The sequence below is a fragment of the Dendrobates tinctorius genome, unplaced genomic scaffold, assembly GCF_039654945.1.
Source record: "Dendrobates tinctorius isolate UK_male_01 unplaced genomic scaffold, ASM3965494v1 ptg000117l, whole genome shotgun sequence".
NCBI classification, from domain to species: domain Eukaryota; kingdom Metazoa; phylum Chordata; class Amphibia; order Anura; family Dendrobatidae; genus Dendrobates; species Dendrobates tinctorius.
This window is the reverse complement of record NW_027361785.1, coordinates 3,202,072-3,223,890: the sequence shown is the minus strand read 5'-3', so window position 1 is coordinate 3,223,890 and position 21,819 is coordinate 3,202,072. Positions and strand designations below refer to the sequence as shown.

The 21,819-nt window shown below is 41.8% G+C and overlaps 1 protein-coding gene across 1 annotated transcript in view; it reads left to right on the top strand.

Annotated features, from left to right (window-relative positions):
• Nucleotides 1-21,819, top strand: part of ST6GAL2 (ST6 beta-galactoside alpha-2,6-sialyltransferase 2) — a 235,391-nt gene that overhangs the window by 168,782 nt on the left and 44,790 nt on the right. Inside the window, exons 4-6 of the mRNA XM_073590483.1 lie at nucleotides 498-595; nucleotides 15,373-15,474; nucleotides 18,234-18,408. Coding sequence (XP_073446584.1) covers nucleotides 498-595; nucleotides 15,373-15,474; nucleotides 18,234-18,408 — 375 coding nt within the window. The remainder of the gene's footprint in view (nucleotides 1-497; nucleotides 596-15,372; nucleotides 15,475-18,233; nucleotides 18,409-21,819) is intronic.

The window sequence follows — 21,819 nt, the reverse complement described above, 5'->3', positions numbered from 1 at the left end:
GCTGGACCATAGAATACAAGCACATTTTACGATTCACCTTTCCTGTCTCCCCTATTTCCTCATAGATTGTAAGCTTCATTATTATTCTGCAATGTATAAATTGTCTGTACAAGTCCCCTCTAATATGTAAGGTGCTGAGGAATATGTTGGCGCTATAGAAATAAAAATTATTACATTCCTTTTATGGCGCCCGTGGTGTTCTCCTGTTACATTCGATTTATGGCGCCTCCTCATGTTTTTTGATTGCCTTTCAGAATGTCCACCTAATGTGTGCATTGCTGGGGAGATAAAGTGGCTTCTAGTGTGGTTGGTGTGTGAAGAAGCAAGAATTTGTCTGCTGTTTGTGCACTAGATGAGCAGCGTGCGTCACCTCACATAATATATAGTGACACAACTGTCGCATTGTTTTTTGTACACGTCTCATTGTGTAGAGATTTGGGCTTTATCCCACTAATCTTATAATACAGCCTAATAATGACCCTTTTTACATTGCACAGATGCCCACGATGCCGTGTTGCGATTTAATTCCGCGCCAACACACAAATATGAGAAAGACGTTGGAAACAAAACCACCGTGCGGATCATAAATTCTCAGGTAAGCCATCGAGTACAGCAATGTGACTGGTGCTTCACACTGACGCATGTTTAGCAGCGGCTTGTATTCATGACACCTGGGGTTTAGCGGTTGCAAGTTGCTACTTTGTTTACTGCGGTGTAAAAGATTTGCCAAGCAAATTCACTGGTGTCATCCATTCCTGAAAAGCAGGGTGAGAGGTTTTACCTTTGAGCTACAGTGACCCCTAGTGGGGAAAAACTGGAAACACACCGTGGGTTATTGCTTGTTTTATTACTGTGTTTTTATAAATGTCTAGTGTGGCATCTATTACTGTTATCTATGCTCATTGTTTATGCATTTATAACAACTGCAAATGTGTTACATTTACTGACTGATTCTAACTCTCTGGGAGCAGATTCTGTAGGACGAGTTTATTCACAAATGCTTCTCAGCCATTCATAAGCATAATGCTTCTAAGGGAATCTATACATGTATCATCTGTAAAAGGTTAGCACCCCCATGTGACCCCAGTATTCAGGGATATTGCTCAGTGAGCGTGTGGCAAATCTATTGTAGAAATTCCTGGCTATTTCTGAATGCGATGGTTTCCCCAGCATGTGCATGGATTTCTACAAGCCCTGACGAAGCTGCGTTTAGCAGCAATACGCATGGGGTTTCCCACACCACGCTGGTCCCGGGACTATTATCATCCTGACACTTTGACTCCTGACGCCCTACCATGGACTACTCTATATGGTGATACAACCACCCATTCAGTCTTTTCACTTTAACCCTTCATTATCTGCTTCCCTCCCTGCTACCTTATATGGCAGCTCTTTCTTTAACCTATTGCCCACAAGGGACTATGCTCTATTCAGGTGCCTGTGCAGGTTTCTTTACAGTATCTAATAGGCTTGCTGTGGTCTCTAGGGAGATGGGGTCTCTTGCTAACTGATTTTCTGGGGACGCCCAGATTAGGGTTTTGTTCAATTTTTCTGCAATTATTGTATTGTATATATGGGGTGTTGCTTCAGGTACCATATTTCTGTAATTTGAACCTGATACTGTATTGTGTTATACTACTGTGTAAAGGGACAATTTGTGATGTGCTCTGTTTTTTAATTGTTTTTATTGACGTGTGGTTTGTTGTCTATTAATACATTTTGTATATTTTTTCACTACATATATTTTCTTGGGTGTGCGTCTAATGCTGCATAGCCTTTTTTTCTCTTTTTACTTATTGCTTTATTCTATGCATTGTGCAGCACCCCTATTTCTAATTACCATGCCTGTTAGTGGTGCTCCCTGTTCTCCTTCTTGTTGTAACAAGGTAATACAAACAGGGATAGAGGAAAATACCAATCATACAAATATACTCACAAAAGCAACAGAGGATTGCAGCAGGGAGTGGAGGATAGGGTAAAACTAAAGTAGGAGAAGGAGGGGAAATTAGCACATACCAAAAACCTAGCAACAATCACATTCCACCAAACACCTTCTCAAATAACCACCACCAATCAACAGCCTCCAACCATGCAGCAAAAGCTAGCTTTGGCAATGAGTGCTTGCCATTGCCCAGATTACATAGGAGATGGGAGTGGCAAACAGTGAACAGCTGAGAGCCATAATGCAGGAAAGCTTCCAGGAGCTCTCAACTGAGCAAATAAACCCCTGCACTGCTAAAAGATACCTGCATCGTTTAATATGAAGGTGAAGTGCTTTAAACCCCTTTCTGACATCAGACGTACTATCCCGTCCATGGGACCCGGGCCCCTATGCCCATGGACGGGATAGTACGTCTACCGCGGTGAGCGCCGCTGATCGCGGCCGGGTGTCAGCTGATTATCACAGCTGACACACGGCACAATGTGTCAGGGGTGGACACGGACCGCCCCGACACGTTAACCCCTTGCACACCGCGATCAAACACGATCGCGGTGTACCGGGGGTTAAAGGGAAGCATCGGCAGGGAGGGGGCTCCCTCCGTGCTTCCCTGAGCCCCCCACGGCAGCGCAGTGTGCAGCGCTGCTGCGGGGGGCTCCTTTCCTGCAGGCCCCCGAAACCAAGATAGCGACGGGGGCCTTCAGGGGCCTGCAGGAAGCTGGCTTCCTCAGTGCCTGCAAAGCTCAGGCATGAGGAAGCCTTCGGCACTGCCTGTGACAGATCGCTGATCTGTCACAGTGATCTGTGATGTGACAGATCAGCGATCTGTCACAGGACAGTGATGTCCCATCTGGGACTATTTAATAAAGTTAAAAAAAAAATTAAAAAAAGTGTTAAAATAATAAAAAAAAAATCGCCAAATAAATTAGAAAAAAAAAAAATATTCCCCCAAATAAATCCATTTTTTGGAAATAAAAAAAACAAAAAAACAATAAAAGTACACATATTAGGTATCGCCGCGTCCGTAACGACCCGCCCTATAAAACTGTCCCATTAGTTAACCCCTTTAGCGAACCCCTTAAAAAATAAAAATAAAAAACGAAGCAAAAAATAATGATTTATTGTCATACCGCCAAACAAAAAGTGTAATAACGCGCGATCGAAAAGACGCATATAAATATCCATGGTACCGCTGAAAACGTCATCTTCTCCCGCAAAAAACGAGCTGCCACACAGCATCATCAGCGAAAAAATAAAAAAGTTATAGCTCACAGAAAAAAGCGATGCAAAAATAATTATTTTTTATATAAAATAGTTTTCATTGCATAAAACCGACAAAACATGAAAAAACGACCTAAATGAGGTAACCGTACTGACCTGAAGAATAAAACCGCTTTATCAATTTTACCGCACGCGGAACGGTGTAAACGCACTCCCCCATAAGAAATTCATGAAACGCTGTTTTTTGTTCATTCTGCGTCCCAAAAATCGGAATAAAAAGCGATCAAAAAATGTCACGTGCCCGAAAATGGTACCAATAAAAACGTCAACTCGTCCCGCAAAAAATAAGACCTCACATGACTCGGTGGGTCAAAATACGGAAAAATTATAGCTCTCAATATGTGGTGATGCAAAAACTATTTTTACAATAAAAAGCGTCTTAGCGTGCGACAGCTGCCAAACATAAAAACCGCCAGAAATAGTAAATCAAACCCCCGTTATCACCCCCTTAGTTAGGGAAAAATAATAAAATTAAAAAAATGTATTTATTTCCATTTTTCCATTAGGGTTAGGGCTAGGGTTAGGGTAGGGTTAGGGCTAGGGTTAGGGTTAGGGCTAGGGATAGGGTTGGGGCTGAGATTAGGGTTAGGGGTGTGTTGGGGTTCGGGTTGGAGTTAGAATTGGGGGTTTCCACTGTTTGGGCACATCAGGGGCTCTCCAAATGCAACATTGCGTCTGATCTCAATTCCAGCCAATTCTGAGTTGGAAAAGTCAAATGGTGCTCCTTCCCTTCCAAGCTCCGCCATGGGCCCAAACAGTGTTTTACCCCCACATGTAGGGTATCAGCCTGCTCAGGTCCAATTTCTCCTGTTACCCTTAGGAAAATAAAAAATTGGGGGCAAAAATATCATTTTTGTGGAAAAAAATGATTTTTTTATTTTCACGTCCGAGCGTTATAAACTTCTGTGAAGCACTTGGGGGTTCAAAGTGCTCACCACACATCTAGATAAGTTCCGTGGGGGGTCTAGTGTCCAAAATGGGGTCACTTGTGGGGAGTTTCAATAGTTTAGGTACATCAGGGGCTCTCCAAACGCACATGACACCCGCAGACCATTCCATCAAAGTCTGCATTCCAAAACGTCACTGCTTCCCTTCCGAGCCCCGACGTGTGTCCATACAGTAGTTTTCTCCCACATATGGGGTGTCAGCGTACTCATGACAAATTGGACAACAACTTTTGGGGTCCAATTTCTCCTGTTACCCTTGGGAAAATGAAAAAATTGGGGACTAATTGATCATGTTTGTGGAAAAAATACGATTTTTTTATTTTCATGCCCGGGCATTATAAACTTCTGTGAAGCCCTTGGGGGTTCAAAGTGCTCACCACACATCTAGATAAGTTCCTTAGGGGGTCTCGTTTCCAAAATGGGGTCATTTGTGGGGTGTTTCCACTGTTTAGGTACATTAGGGGCTCTCCAAAGGCAACATGACACCCGCAGACCATTCCATCAAAGTCTGCATTCCAAAACGTCACTGCTTCCCTTCCGAGCCCCGACGTGTGTCCATACAGTAGTTTTCTCCCACATATGGGGTGTCAGCGTACTCAGGACAAATTGGACAACAACTTTTGGGGTTCAATTTCTCCTGTTACCCTTGGGAAAATGAAAAAATTGGAGACTAATTGATCATATTTGTGGAAAAAATACGATTTTTTTATTTTCATGCCCGGGCATTATAAACTTCTGTGAAGCCCTTGGGGGTTCAACGTGCTCACCACACATCTAGATAAGTTCCTTAGGGGTTCTCGTTTTCAAAATGGGGTCATTTGTGGGTGTTTCCACTGTTTAGGTACATTAGGGGCTCTCCAAAGGCAACATGACACCCGCAGACCATTCCATCAAAGTCTGCATTCCAAAACGTCACTACTTCCCTTCCGAGCCCCGACGTGTTCCCATACAGTAGTTTTCTCCCACATATGGGGTATCAGCATACTCAGGAAAAATTGGACAACAACTTTTGGGGTCCAATTTCTCCTGTTATCCTTGGGAAAATAAAAAAATGGTGACTAAAAGATCATGTTTGTGGAAAAAATACGAATTTTTCATTTTCACGCTCGGGCGTTATAAACTTCTGTGAAACACTGGGGGATTCAAAGTGCTCACCACACATCTAGATAAGTTCCTTGGGGGGTCTAGTTTACAAAATGGTGTCATTTGTGGGGCGTTTCCACTGTTTAGGTACATCAGGGGTTTTCCAATCGCGACATGGTGTCCGATCTCAATTCCAGCCAAAAATGTCAAATGGCGCTGCTTCCCTTCCGAGCTCTGCCATGCTCCAAAATAGTGGTTTACCCCCACATGTGGGGTATCAAGAATTGAGGGTGAAAAGATCATTTTTGTGGAAAAAATATGATTTTTTAATTGTACGGCTTTATATTATAAACTTCTGTGAAGCCCTTGGGGGTTCAAAGTTCTCATCACACATCTAGATAAGTTCCTTAGGGGGTCTAGTTTCCAAAATGGTGTCATTTGTGGGGGGTTTCCACTGTTTTGGTACATCAGGGGTTTTCCAATCGCGACATGGTGTCCGATCTCAATTCCAGCCAAAAACGTCAAATGGCGCTGCTTCCCTTCCGAGCTCTGCCATGCTCCCAAATAGTGGTTTACCCCCACATGTGGGGTATCAGCGTACTCAGGACAAATTGCACAATAACTTTTAGGGTCCTGTTACCCTTGGAAAAATAAGAATTGAGGGTGAAAAGATCATTTTTGTGGAAAAAATATGATTTTTTAATTGTACGGCTGTATGTTATAAACTTCTGTAAAGCCCTTGTGGGTTCAAAGTTCTCACCACATATCTAGATAAGTTCCTTGGGGGGTCTAGTTTCCAAAATGGGGTCACTTGTAGGGGGTTTCCACTGTTTAGGTACATCAGGGACTCTCCAAACGTGACATGGCGTCCGATCTGAATTCCAGCCAATTTTGCATTGAAAAAGTCAAACGGCGCTCCTTCCATTCTGAGCTTTGCCATGCGCCGAAACAGTCGTTCCACCCCACAAATCAGGTATCAGTGTACTCAGGACAAATTGCACAATAACTTTTGCAGTCCAATTTCTCCTGTTACCCTTGGTAAAATAAAAAAATTGAACCTGAAGTATTTTTTTTGTGAAAAAAAGTTAGATGTTCATTTTTTTTTAAATATTCAAAAAAATTCCTGTGACGCACCTAAAGGGTTAATAAACTTCTTGAATGTGGTTTTGAGCACCTTAAGGGGTGCAGTTTTTAGAATGGTGTCACTTTTGGGTATTTTCTATCATATAGACCCCTCAAAGTGGCTTCAAATGTGATGTGGTCCTAAAAATAAAATGGTGTTGTAAAAATGAGAAATCGCTGGTCAACTTTTAACCCTTATAACTTCCTAACAGAAAAAAATTTTGGTTCCAAAATTGTGCTGATGTAAAGTAAACATGTGGGAAATGTTAGTTATCAAGTTTTTTGTGTGCCGTATCTCTGTGATTTAAGGGCATAAAAATTCAAAGTTGGAAAATTGCGAAATTTTCAAAATTTTTGCCAAATTTCCATTTTTTTCACAAATAAACGCAAGTTATTTGAATGAAATTTTACCACTATCATGAAGTACAATATGTCACGAGAAAACGATGTCAGAATCACCGGGATCCATGGAAGCGTTCCAGAGTTATGACCTCATAAAGGTACAGTGGTCAGAATTGTAAAAATTGGCCCGGTCATGAACGTGCAAACCACCCTTGGGGGTGAAGGGGTTAATCAGATCCTGCGGCCTCGCAAAAGGAGGTTCGGACATATTTACTTGCGGGGCCATAGACTGAAATGGTGACAGCAATGACATGCACTATTTTCGGGAGTATACGCCTACAGGAGGCGGACACTCAGATGTAGTAGACTGCATGAAGATACCTGAGTAGTCTGGAAAACTGCTATTTATTACCGTGTTTTCAGTTACCCATTAAAGGTTTCCACCACTGAGGACTCTCAAATTGTCATTTTTCTATCTATAGGCTAACACAGTGCAAAGATATATTTTTCCTGCAATCCCTAAAGGGATTTCCACTGCCTTTTATTATTTTGGTCTATAGCGGTCTTAAAGTAAAAATATGTATATACTACCAGATCACCACTGTTTATCAGTATTGCAGTCTGCATCCTCAACAGTCTCTTTGCTTCCTCTTCCAATGTGGGAACATCAGGTGACTGTTGTAGCCAATCAACAGTCACTGATTAGCTGCAGTGGTCATGAAGCGATGGCCGGGAACCACCACAATGCATGGAGACTACAGTACACAAGATGAGGTACAAACAACAAAGGTAAAGAACAGGGGTATGCAATGACATAAAACAATTTACAAAAGTGATATTCTCTAGCTGGGCCGTACAAATGGCATAGTGCACCAACTATTACGGATCAGTGTATTCTTTCAAAAGGCAAAACAATACAATAAAGCACAGTATGCTGCTACTCTAACTGTAGCCTGACTGGCCGCTGCTACTTCGGCCGCACGGCTACCGTGCTCTGTCTTTTGCCTATCCTGAGCCCTAAACTTGTGTGCACACGGGGTTAACACTCACTGTAAGGCTATGTGCACACGCTGCAGATTCACCTGCGGGTTTTTTCCCACGGAACCGCAGGTAAAACCGCAGGTAAAGTGACCTGCGGTTTGGCCTGCGGTTTCACACCTCTACTATGTTAAAGGTGTGAAACCGCAGTGGAATCCGCAGAAACAATTGACATGCTGCGGAAAAAAGCCGCAGCAAAACCGCACGGAAAAAACCGCAGCATGAGCACTGCGGTTTTGAAAACCCATAGGGTTACATGATACTGTACCATGTCTGCGGAACTGCTGCGGATCCGCAGGGCCAAAACCGCAGCGGAACCGCAGCAAAAACCGCAGCGTGTGCACATAGCCTAAAGATGGTATCTAAGTTCCTTCCTGGGGTCCCCTGCAGTTCTCTGCAAGATGATGCAGCTTCCTCCCTGGAAGCTCTGTGCAATGGGGTCTTGTCCTTGTGTGAAGACTCTAAGCCTGTTGCTTTCTTGTCTTTTCTTTGTGGCTTCTGGCAGTATGGCCGGAAAGCCACTCTTTAATCCCCAGAATGGTTTACAAAGTCACAGTCTCAGGCTAAACGTTCTTTTCCTCACAGCTCAGGCAGACCTGTCTGCTTCCTGCAGAAATCTCTTCTCCACACAGAAAAGCAGCCCCTCCCCTCTGTAGTCAAGCAGATGAAACCAAAACAGCCTTTACAGCAGGGAAGTGCAGAACGTCCCACTGATCTAACCAAGCGGGTGCTGTCTCTTAAAGGGGCAGCTTGTCTCTACTGTCCATAGCAATGCCACCCCCTTACAGTCACAACCTGTCTAAGCTGGAAAGTGAGCATTATGACATTTCTTTTGGCTCTGATAGCATGTTACTGCCTCAGACCATTTATAAACATGATTGGCTGCAGCCAGCACTTAGTTAGCAAGGCCGATAAAATAAATTTGTCCATCCAGTTCAGCCTATATTCCGTCAGAATAAATCCCCAGACCTATGTCCTTCTAAAGAACCTAATAACTGTAAGATACAATATTGTTATGCTCCAGGAAGACATCCAGGCCTCTCTTGAACCCCTGGAATGAGATCACCATCACCACCTCCTCAGGCAGGGAATACCAGATTCTCACTGCCCTAACAGTAAAGAATCCTCTTCTATGTTGGTGGAAAAACCTTTTCTCCTCCAGACGCAGAAAATGCACCCTTGTGACCGTCACCTTCCTTGCTATAAACAGATTCTCTGAGACATATTTGTATTGTCCCCTTATATACTTATACATGGTTATTAGATCGCCACTCAGTCGTCTTTTTTTCTAGACTAAATAATCCTAATTTTACTAATCTCTCTGGGTATTTTAGTTCCCCCATCCCCTCTATTAATTTTGTTGCCCTCCTTTGTACTCGCAGTAGTTCTAGTCTTCCATTTTCTTATTATTGCTCCCACAGTTGATTTCATCATACCAAGCTGCTTGCCTATTGCAGATTCAGTCTTCCCAGCCTGGTGCAGGGCTACAATTTTGTTTCTGGTGTCCTTCGAGAGCTCTTTGGTCTTTGCCATAGTGGAGTTTGGAATGTGACTGTTTGTGGCTGTGGACAGGTGTCTTTTATACTGATAACAAGTTCAAACAGGTGCCATTACTACAGGTAATGAGTGGAGGACAGAGGAGCCTCTTTAAAAAGTTGTTACCGGTCTGTGAGAGCCAAAAATCTTGCATATTTTTAGGTGACCAGATACTTATTTACTACCATAATTTGCAAAATAAATTTTGCCAAATCATACAAGGTGATTTTCTGGATTTGTTTTCTCATTTTGACTCTCATAGTTATGGGCTACCTATGATGTCAATTACAGGCCTCTCTCATCTTTTTAAGTGGGAGAACTTGCACAATTGGTGGGTGACTAAATACTTTTTCCCCCACTGTATACTATTGTAATTCACTTCCAAATAGTGGTCTTAGAGTCTGCTGGCTGTTGTAACCTGTTCAAAAGTTATATTTAGTTGACATTTAGGTGATAAAAATAAACTTTTTCATTCCTGTCGCGCAACTTTACATTAATTCCTAAAAGTCACCTGAAGGGTTAATAAACTACCTGACAGCAGTTTTCAATACGTCAGGGGGTGCTGTTTTTAAAATGGTATCACTTTTGGGGGTTTCCCAATATCTAGGACACCCCAAGTCACTTCAAACCTGGATAGGTCCTCAAAAAAATAAATTGTGTAAATTTCCTTGGAAAAAATGAAAAATTACTGCTACATTTTTAAACCTCCTAAAATGCTAACAAAATAAAAGAACAATGTAAAAATGGTGCTGATGTAAAGCAGGCATGTGGGAAATGTTATTTATTATTGTCTCCTATGATATGACTATCTGGTTTAACCCCTTCATGACCCAGCCTATTTTGACCTTAATGACCTGGCCATTTTTTGCAATTCTGACCAATGTCCCTTTATGAGGTAATAACTCAGGAACGCTTCAACGCATCCTAGCGATTCTGAGATTGTTTTTTCGTGACATATTGGGCTTCATGATAGTGGTAAATTTAGGTCGATAATTTTTGCGTTTATTTATGAAAAAAATGGAAATTTGGCGAAAATTTTGAAAATGTTGCAATTTTCAAATTTTGAATTTTTATTCTGTTAAACCAGAGAGTTATGTGACACAAAATAGTTAATAAATAACATTTCCCACATGTCTACTTTACATCAGCACAATTTTGGAAACAACATTTTTTTTCGTTAGGAAGTAATAAGAGTTAAAAGTTGACCAGCAATTTCTCATTTTTACAACAAAATTTACAAAACCATTTTTTTAGGGACCACCTCACATTTGAAGTCACTTTGAGGGGTCTAAATGGCAGAAAATACCCAAAACTGTCACCATTCTAAAAACTGCACCCCTCAAGCTACTCAAAGCTACATTCAAGAAGATTATTAACCCTTCAGGTGCTTCACAGGAACTAAAGCAACATGGAATGAAAAAATGGACATTTTAATTTTTCCAACCAAAATTTTATTTTAGCATCAGTTTTTTCATTTTCACATGGGTAACAGGATAAAATGTATCCTAAAATTTGTTGGGCAATTTCTCCTGAGTACACTGATACCTCATATGTGGTCATAAACCACTGTTTGGGCGCACGGCAGGGCTCAGAAGGCAAGGAGCGCCATTTTACTTTTTGAATGTAAAATATGCTTGAATGTTTAGCGGTTGCCATGTCTTGTTTTAAGAGTACCTGTGTGCCTAAACATTGGAGCTCCCCCACAAGTGAGCCCATTTTGGAAACAAGACCCTCCAAGGAACTTATCTAGATGCATAGTGAGCACTTTGAACCCCCAGGTGCTTCACAAATTGATCTGTAAAAAAAAAAAGTACTTTTTTTTTCACAAAAATTTTATTTGGCCTCAGTTTTTTCATTTTCACATGGGCAACAGGATAAAATGGATCCTAAAATTTGTTGGGCAATTTCTCCTGAGTACGTTAATATCTCATATGTGGTCATAAACCACGGTTTGGGCGCACCGCAAGGCCCGGAAGGGAAGGAGCGCCATGTGACTTTTTGATTGGAAAATTAGCTCCAATCATTAGCGGACACCATGTCGCATTTGGAGAGCCCCTGTGTGCCTAAACATTGGAGCTCCCCCACAAGTGACCCCATTTTGGAAACTAGACCCCCGAAGGAACTTATCTAGATGTGTGGTGAGCACTTTGAACCCCCAAGTGCTTCACAGAAGTTTATAACGCAGAGCAGTGAAAATAAAAAAATAATTTTTTTCCCTCACAAATGATTTTTTTAGCCCGCTATTTTTTATTTTCCCAAGGGTAACAGGATAAATTGGACCCCAAAAGTTGTTGTCCAGTTTGTCCTGAGTACACTGGTACCCCATATGTGGGGGAAAACCACTGTTTGAGCGCACGGCATGGCTCAGAAGGGAAGGAGCGTCATTTGACTTTTTGAATGGAAAATTAGCTCCAATCGTTAGCGGACACCATGTTGTGTTTGCAGAGCCCCTGTGTGCGTAAACTTTGGAGCTCCCCCACAAATGACCCCATTTTGGAAACTAGACCCCCTAAGGAACTTATCTAGATGCATAGTGAGCACTTTGAACCCCCAGGTGCTACACAGAAGTTTATAACGCAGAGCCGTTAAAATAAAAATATTTTTTTTCCCTCAAAAAATAAATTTTTAGCCTGCTATTTTTTATTTTCACAAAGGTAACAGGATAAATTGGACCCCAAAAGTTGTTGTCCAGCTTGTCCTGAGTACGCTGGTACCACATATGTGGGGGGACCACTGTTTGGGCACACGTTGGGGCTCAGAAGGGAAGTAGTGACGTTTTGAAATGCCGACTTGATGGAATGGTCTGTGGGCGTCATGTTATGTTTGCAGAGACCCTGATGTACCTAAACAGTGGAAACCCCCCACAAATGACCCCATTTTGGAAACTAGATCACCCAAGAAACTAATATAGATGTGTGGTGAGCACTTTGAACCCCCAAGTGCTTCACAGAAGTTTATAACGCAGAGCCGTGAAAATAAAAAAATATTTTTTTTTCCTCAAAAAATTATTTTTAGTCCACTATTTTTTATTTTCACAAGGGTAACAGGATAAATTGGACCCCAAAAGTTGTTGTCCAGTGTGTCCTGAGAACGCTGGTACCCCATAAGTGGGGGGGGACCACTGTTTGGGCACACGTTGGGGCTCAGAAGGGAAGTAGTGACGCTTAGAAATGAAGACTTGATGGAATGGTCTGTGGGCGTCATGCTACATTTGCAGAGCCCCTGATGTACCTAAACAGTGGAAACCCCCCACAAGTGACCCCATTTTGGAAACTATATCACCTAAGGAACTAATCTAGATGTGAGGTCAGCACTTTGAACCCCCAAGTGCTTCACAGAAGTTTATAAGGCAGAGCTGTGAAAATAAAAAAATATTTTTTTTTCCTCAAAAAGTGATTTTTAGCCCACTATTTTTTATTTTCACAAGGGTAACAGGATAAATTGGACCCCAAAAGTTGTTGTCCAGTTTGTCCTGAGTACGCTGGTACTCCATATATGGGGGGGGGGACCACTGTATGGGCACACATCGGGGCTCGGAAGGGAAGTAGTGACGCTTTGAAATGCCGACTTGATGGAATGGTCTGTGGGCGTCATGTTACGTTTGCAGAGCCCCTGATGTACCTAAACAGTGGAAACCCCCCACAAGTGACCCCATTTTGGAAACTAGACCCCCCAAGGAACTTATCTAGATGTGTGATGAGCGCGTTGAACCCCCAAGTGCTTCACAGAAGTTTATAACGCAGAGCTGTGAAAATAAAAAAATATTTTTTTTTCCTCAAAAAGTGATTTTTAGCCCACTATTTTTTATTTTCACAAGGGTAACAGGATAAATTGGACCCCAAAAGTTGTTGTCCAGTTTGTCCTGAGTACGCTGGTACCCCATATATGGGGGGGACCACTGTTCGGGGACACGTTGCGGCTCGGAATGGAAGTAGTGACGTTTTGAAATGCCGACTTGATGGAATGGTCTGTGGGCGTCATGTTACGTTTGCAGAGCCCCTGATGTACCTAAACAGTGGAAACCCCCCACAAGTGACCCCATTTTGGAAACTAGACCCCCCAAGGAACTTATCTAAATGTGTGGTGAGCACGTTGAACCCCCAAGTGCTTCACAGAAGTTTATAACGCAGAACCGTGAAAATAAAAAATCTTTTTTTTTCCACAAAAATAATTATTTTAGCCCCCATTTTTTTATTTTCCCAAGGGTAACAGGAGAAATTATACCCCCAAAGTTGTTGTGCAATTTTTCCTGAGTACCCTGATACCCCATAAGTGGGGGTACACCACTGTTTGGGCACACGTCGGGGCTCGAAATGGAGGGAGCACTGTTTGACTTTTTGAACGCAAAATTGGCTGGAATAAATGGTGGCTCCATGTCGCGTTTGGAGAGCCCCTGATGTGCCTAAACAGTGGAAACCCATCAATTCTATCTCCAACCCTAACCCCAACACACCCCTAACCCTAATTCCAACCCTAATCATAACCCTAACCACAACCCTAATCCCAACACACCCCTAACGAAATCCCAACTCTAACCCTAACCACAAGCCTAACCGTAATCCCAACCCCAACCCAACCCTAATCCCAATTCCAACCCTAACCCTAAGTTCAACCCTAACCCTAAATTCAACCCTAACCCTAAGTTCAACCCTAACCCTAAGTTCAACCCTAACCCTAAGTTCAACCCTAACCCTTAGTCCAACCCTAACCCTTAGTCCAACCCTAACCCCTAGTCCAACCCTAACCCCTAGTCCAACCCTAACCCCTAGTCTAACCCTAACCCCTAGTCCAACCCTAACCCCTAGTCCAACCCTAACCCCTAGTCCAACCCTAACCCTTAGTCCAACCCTAACCCTAACCCTAGCCCTAGCCCTAACCCTAGCCCTGGACCTAACCCTAATGGAAAAAAAAATAAAAATATTTTATTATTTGTCCCTACCTATGGGGGTGATAAGGGGGGCGGTGATTTACTTTTTATTTATTCTGATCACTATGAAAGTTTATCATAGTGATCAAAATAAATGAATGAATCTGCAGCGTTGCAGATTCGATTCGGCGCACTGCGCATGCGCCCGCCATCTTGCAAGATGGCGGCGCCCATGACGCTGGACGGCAGGACACCGGGACGGATAGCGGGAGGTCGGAGGCACAAAGGAGAGTGAGAGTGGGTGATCGGAGGGGCGATCGGAGGGCTGGGGGGGCGGAGGGAAGGCGGAGGGGCAGATCATGACGGCGGCTGCCGATCGGTGCCGTCAGACGGTGGCGGCAGCCGATCGGTGCCGTCAGTCGGTGTGTGGGGGGGTCGGGTCTCGGTGTCCAGCCATGTCCGATGCTATTTCAGCATCGGCCATGGCTGGATTGTAATATTTCACCAATTTTCATTGGTGAAATATTACAATCGCTCTGATTGGCAGTTTCACTTTTAACAGCCAATCAGAGCGATCGTAGGCACGTGGGGGCTAAGCCACACCCCCAGGTGTTAACTCTGAAGGGTCCTTTGTGTGCGGGTTGGGTGACCTTTCAGTGACCCCGGTCACCCGACCCGCAGGGGGGCTATTTATAGCATGACGCCTACGTAGGCGTCATAGGTCGTTTGGGCACTGCTTTTCATGACGCCTACGTAGGCGTCATAGGTCGTGAAGGGGTTAAAGGGATAATCATTCAAAGTTTGAAAATTGCACATTTTTTAACATTTTTCTCAAATTTCTGATATTTTGTAAATAAACACAAAATGTATCTACCTTTTACCATTATCACAAGTCATAATGTGCCACGAAAAAACAGCCTCAAAATCTTTTAGATTTGTTGTAGCGTTTTAGTGTTATTACCACATAAACTGACACTGGTCAGACTTAAAAAATTTGGCCCGGATACTAAGTGGTTAAGACTGCCATCAGCCTATTTTTATAATAACAGAACATGGCATACAAGCAAATTAAAATATTTTTGACATTGACAAGAAGTAGAAAATTTGACAAACAGTAGGTTTATGTTGTTATGTTGTTTATAAAATATTTTTTTTGCCTTCTAGTTTGTTATTGCTGCTTATATTATAGATTTTTAAAGAATTTGTTTCAATTGCAGATTCTTACTAATCCAAGCCACCACTTTGCAGAGAGTTCTTTGTACAAAGATGTCACTTTAGTTGCATGGGATCCATCGCCATATTATGCTGATCTGCATATGGTAAGATGATTTTTTCTTAGAAATTATCAAAAATGAAAAGTGATTACTCGTCATGTATTTAAAGGTAACTTTCAAAACGTCTCCATAACAATTTAGAGTTACGGTACATTTCAGCAGTATGAACTGCTGGCTCTGCTAGACATACAATCCTTAGTGATGTATTACACACTTTGAGACTTTCATTATCAGAGATGTTGGTGCTCAAATTGTAAAGATGCGTAATCAACTGTGTCTAGCAAAACAAAAGTAGAAAGCAGCACTCACCATTGGTCATGGCTGAGTGAAGCGTGACTACATGTGAAACGGCTGTTTCCTCATGTCTCCATTTTCCATTTTATGACCTTGCATGTAGAATAAATAATATTGGACTTTTCAGTTATGAGTATGAGTGCCACTTTCTACTATTGTCTTGCTGGATAGAAATCATCTAGTATTACATTCATGTCCCATACTGCCTTTCATATTGTGTGCCTGCAAAACACATTTTTATTGCCATCATTCAGCACATGCAAATTATCGTGGACTAGTCCAATGGTCATCATTTCCGCAGAACAGTCTGTCCTTACTGGACATGATTGGCATACTACACATTGCTCATGTCATCTCTCAGGTGACCAAAGTCTTGTGGCTGAACACACCTTTTGGGCATGCACAGTGCAGCCCAGCAAATTTTCTTTTAGCTTCATTGGCATATCACACATGCCCCGGAGGACATAGTCACCCCGAATCCTACCCAGCCTGCAGACGTCTATATTTTCATCGCCTGAGAGATGACATGGGCAGTATAAATAATGTCACAGGGCATAAAGAATACATAATATGAAGCTGAACTGTTAGACGTAATGCCCAGTCAGACTAGGACGAGATTTCTACATATGTCGAATTACAGCAATAAAGGTTAGTTTTGCAGACTTATAAAAAAGAGTATGTCACAACAAAGACGTGATTATAACTCAGGGTTATGAGTTTAATTAGTTATGGAGATCTTACGGGAGGTTTGGGGGGACCAGACAGGTTTTCCCTTCAGGTGTCCAATTTGTTATTAGGTCCCTAGGGAGAATGCAACTGACCCATTTTCTTTTCTTATTCTGGGTCAATGAAAATGTAAAAACTAAGGAAAGTAAAGCACAAATGTATATATATTTTGAAAATTATTATTTATCAGCCACTTAAGTCAAATTACTTCTAAAGACATTGAAAGACCTATACCACATTCTACAGTATTTAGGGTGACCCATAACCTTTGCTTGGTGGTGCATTAGTTCTTCCTGAAGAAATACTCTGATTGAAAACCGGAATGAGACCTGTGTTTTACTTAGATGAGTTTGGATCTACAAGCCAAGAAAAAGTGAAATTGAAATTTTTAGAAAGTAATAATTCTGAAAGTAGATTATCTGCAGAAGAACAGATACCCTGATAAGTTTTTTCTTTTACTAGGCTACCAAGTAGTCAATGATCTCTCTATGCATATAATGGTCTATTCACGCTACATTTGATGCATACAATGATTATGTATTTTAGTTTGAGAGCAAAGAGAATACAACTTTGTATTTTATCATATACACTAAGGCTCTGTTCACATATCCATTTAGCTTTCCTATTTATTGCTTCCATTTAAAACAGTGAAATGCAAAAGAGAAGGCTGGAGCAGAGCCGTCCTTCCCGTCCCACGACGTGGGAGGAGGCCTGCATGATGGGGGTTTGGACAAGTAAGGGGTCATTTTAATAAGGGGGCTGAATTTGTGGGGGGAGGGGGTTTATATGGCCAGGTTGGGGGGTGGCTCCCTCTCATTCCCGCTCTCCTGGGTAGAAATCAGTCCCGCCCTCCTTCCCGGTTATTGGGTGAATTTTGTTTTTATTTTGGGTCATGGTGGCCTGGTTGGTTGGGGGGAGTCCTTGAAATTGTTTGTAAATTGGTCTGGGGGACCATTCATTATTTGGTTTCCTCTTCCTGGATTTTAGTTGGTGTCGATCTGGTGAAATGTGGATGGGGAGTTTTTCGACAACGGGTGGTCGGATCCCCAGGTAATTTTTAGTGACCAGAATACCTTGTGTCTTGGTGCTCCTGAGCCAGTGGGGTAACGGCTGGGAGTAAATTGTTGGCGTTTTTGTTCACTGCATCTTTTTTGGTAATTCACCAGGACTTGGGGCTTCAAGGACTCTGCCCATCGTTCATTATGTTATTTATAAGGTTTTATACTGCAATGTTATCATTGTTTGTTTTAATAAAGGCTGCCGTGGCCACTAAATTCCAAAGAAACTGTTTTCTGTCTTTTTGGTCGCGTCTCATGGGGGTAGATTAATTTAGTTGGTGGGGAATTTAGGCTGGGTCTTGCTTCCTTCCCCCTTTGCATGACTCGACAGTACCAACATCAAGAATTGAGAACTGTAACATTCCTATTTCAAACAGAGGCACAGGGACCCCATTGATTTTTATGAGATCCATTTAGTCTCCATATATTGTTAATTTTAGAAGGTTACAAAAACGGAAACCCAGCTGACCACATATAAATCGGGACGGCCACTCTGCTTCCAATAGAAACAGGAATGCAGCAGATTCTGCAACAAAAAGATAAATGGACATGTGAACAAAGCCTAACAGAGAAGAGTGGGATTTTGCTATCTTTACATTTGTTTTCTCTGATATTAATCTGTTTGCCAACAGGTCGAATTATATGAAAATCCATCTTTGCAATTATATTTATATTACAACAAGAGGCGTTTCATCTTTTATTAACCTCGTCTGTTTTTATACACAGTGGTACCATAAACCAGACTACAATCTTTTCCCACCGTATGAACAACATCGGAAGAAAAATCCAAACCAGCCCTTTTACATTCTTCACCCAAAGTTCACGTGGGAACTGTGGAAAATAATTCAAGAGAACAGCAATGAGAAGATCCAGCCCAATCCACCGTCTTCAGGATTCATCGGTAGGTTGGCTTAGCATCCTGATTTCACCATACTAACACCATTACAAGCCATAGCGTCTGGAGATGGGTTTTAGGGATTTATTCTGATATTGGTTTTATATATGGAGTCTGGAAGAATTTTTTTTTTACCTTCTTCTGGTCTACAGTTAGGGCTAATAGGTTGAGCTGGATGGACGTATTACTTCTTACAGCCTTAAAAACGATATTACCATGATTAATTGCGCCTTCTTCTGTACTTGAGTAATGGCTACGCCATTACTCAAGTACAGAAGAAGGCGCAATTAATCATGGTAATATCGTTTTTAAGGCTGTAAGAAGTAATACGTCCATCCAGCTCAACCTATTAGCCCTAACTGTAGACCAGCTTTTAACTGTAACGTCAACTACAATGCCTAATGGCTCCTATTGACGGAAAGGTAATTATACAGAATTAAAGTCTTCCACCACAAGTAAGTGCTGAATCTTTTTTGTACGTGGGAAGAGTAAACTTCATATGGGAATCCATTAACGCTAAGCAATGTTACTGTGCCCAAGGGTACATTAAGAATGCAATGAGTTCTACACGACAAGGTGTAGAGGTTCGTTTTACACGCTGAAAGGAATAAGAACAACAAAGCAGTAAAGAGTATGACTGTTTGTTTCCTTACCAAATGTTGTTGTACTCATAGATGGCTCCCTTTGCGCAGACGTCCTTTTTTTAGGCATTATTTTTCTTTACAAACTAGCCTTACTAATGTGAAGCACTTACTGAAATCTTTATCATGGGATATACAATGCTCAGTTCTATGTGGCTCCAGATTTATGTAAAGCTGTGAGAGTTTCTGCCATATATGGGGGAAGGATTCATTCGATGGTGTAAGTGCCATTTGTTTGATAAAAAGGCCGAAGCTGCATATGTTAAAAAATAGGAGCAGACTTGCACTGTTTAGGGAAAAGGTAGAAGATGCCACTATTTACAGGTAAGCTACGCATTTTATACATACCTACATATATGTAAAGTTACAAAGTTCATTTTTGAAGAAAAAAATCATGGTCACCATACAGCTTTTGAATTGCGCAGATGTCCTCAAGAATTCATCAAAGCCTTTATGCCGGAAAACTAGCGTAAAAGACTTTGAGAAGTCGCCATATTTTTACGTTAAATGTAGCTGTACAAAATTGGACAACTTTTGGCGGTTGTACGTCACTTTGAAGCAGTTCTGCCAAAATGGGAGGAGCCCCGTTTGGTCATGGTTAAGCCCGCTTGTTAAGTTCTGTAAAAGTGTCGGCATTTTTTATAGTAACATAGTTATTAAGGTTGAAGGGAGACTTTAAGTCCATCTAGTTCAACCCATATCCTATCCTAACTTGCCCTAACATGTTGATCCAGAGGAAGGCAAAAAAACCCCATGTGGCAACAGTAAGCTTCACATTGGGGAAAAAAATTCCTTCCCGACTTCACATACGGCAATCAGACTAGCTCCCTGGATCAACGCAATATTAAGGAGACTAGTGTATATACCCTGTAATATTATACTTTTCAAGAAAGGCATCCAGTCCCTTCTTAAATTTTAGTAGTGAATCACTCATTACAACATCATATGGCAGAGAGTTCCATAGTCTCACTGCTCTTACAGTAAAGAATCCGCGTCTGTGAGTATGCTTAAACCTTCTTTCCTCCAGACGTAGAGGATGCCCCCTTGTCCCCGTCACAGGTCTAAGAGTAAAAAGATCATTAGAAAGGTCTTTGTATTGTCCCCACATATATTTATACATTGTAATAAGATCACCCCTAAGCCTTCGATTCTCCAAACTAAATAACCCCAAGTGTAATAACCTGTCTTGGTATTGCAGACCCCCTAGTTCCCTAATAACCTTGGTCGCTCTTCTCTGCACCCGCTCCAGTTCAACTATGTCTTTCTTATACACAGGAGACCAGAACTGTACACAGTATTCTAAGTGTGGTCGCACTAGTGACTTATATAGAGGTAAAATTATGTTCTCCTCATGAGCATCTATGCCTCTTTTAATGCATCCCATTATTTTATTTGCCTTTGCAGCAGCTGCTTGACTCTGGCCACTAAATGTGAGTTTGTCGTCCACCCATACACCCAGGTCTTTTTCAGTGACTGTTTTGCCCAGTGTTTTACAATTAAGCACATAATTATACAACTTGTTCGTTCTACCCAAGTGCATGACCTTACATTTTTCCCAATTAAAGCTCATTTGCCATTTATCAGCCCAAGCTTCTAGTCTACATAAATCCTCCTGTAATATAAAATTGTCCTCCTCTGTATTAATTACCCTGCAGAGTTTAGTGTCATCTGCAAATATTGAAATTCTACTCTCTATGCCCCCTACAAGGTCATTAATAAATATGTTAAAAAGAAGCGGGCCCAAAACTGACCCCTGTGGTACCCCACTGCTAACCGTGACCCAGTCCGAGTGTGCTCCATTAATAACCACCCTTTGTTTCCTATCCCTGAGCCAGCTCTTAACCCACCTACACATATTTTCCCCTATCCCCATTGTTCTCATTTTATGTATCAACCTTTTGTGTGGCACCGTATCAAAAGCTTTTGAAAAGTCCATGTACACCACGTCCACTGCATTCCCTTGGTCCAGTCCGGAACTTACCTCTTCATAAAAGCTTATCAGATTAGTCTGACAGGAACGGTCTCTTGTAAACCCATGTTGATATTGGGTCATAAGGTTATTCTTCTCCAGATACTCCAGTATAGTATCTCTTAGAAAACCCTCCAGGATTTTACCCACAGTTGAGGTTAAACTTACTGGCCTATAATTTCCAAGTTCAGTTTTTGTCCCCTTTTTGAATATTGGCACCACATTTGCTATACGCCAGTCCTGTGGTACAGACCCTGTTATTATGGAATCTTTAAAGATTAAAAATAGTGGTCTATCTATGACTGTGCTTAATTCCTGCAGTACTCGGGGGTGTATCCCATCCGGGCCCGGGGATTTGTCAATTTTAGTGATTTGTAGACGCCGCCGTACTTCCTGCTGGGTTAAGCAGGTGACATTTAATGGAGAATTTTATCCCTGATCATGTTATCCGTCATGGGATTTTCTTGTGTAAATACTGTTGAAAAAAAGTAATTTAGCATATTGGCTTTTTCCTCATCCTCATCCACCATTTCACCCAGACTATTTTTAAGGGGACCAACACTATCATTTTTTAGCTTCTTACTATTTATGTAGTTAAATAATATTTTGGGATTATTTTTACTTTCTCTGGCAATGAGTCTCTCTGTCTCAATCTTTGCTGTCTTGATTTGCTTTTTACAGAATTTATTTAATCTTCTGTATTTATTTAATGCCTCATCACTACCTACTTGCTTTAATTCTCTAAATGCTTTATTTTTATCTCTTATTGCACCCCTTACAGCTCTATTTAGCCATAGTGGTTTCCTC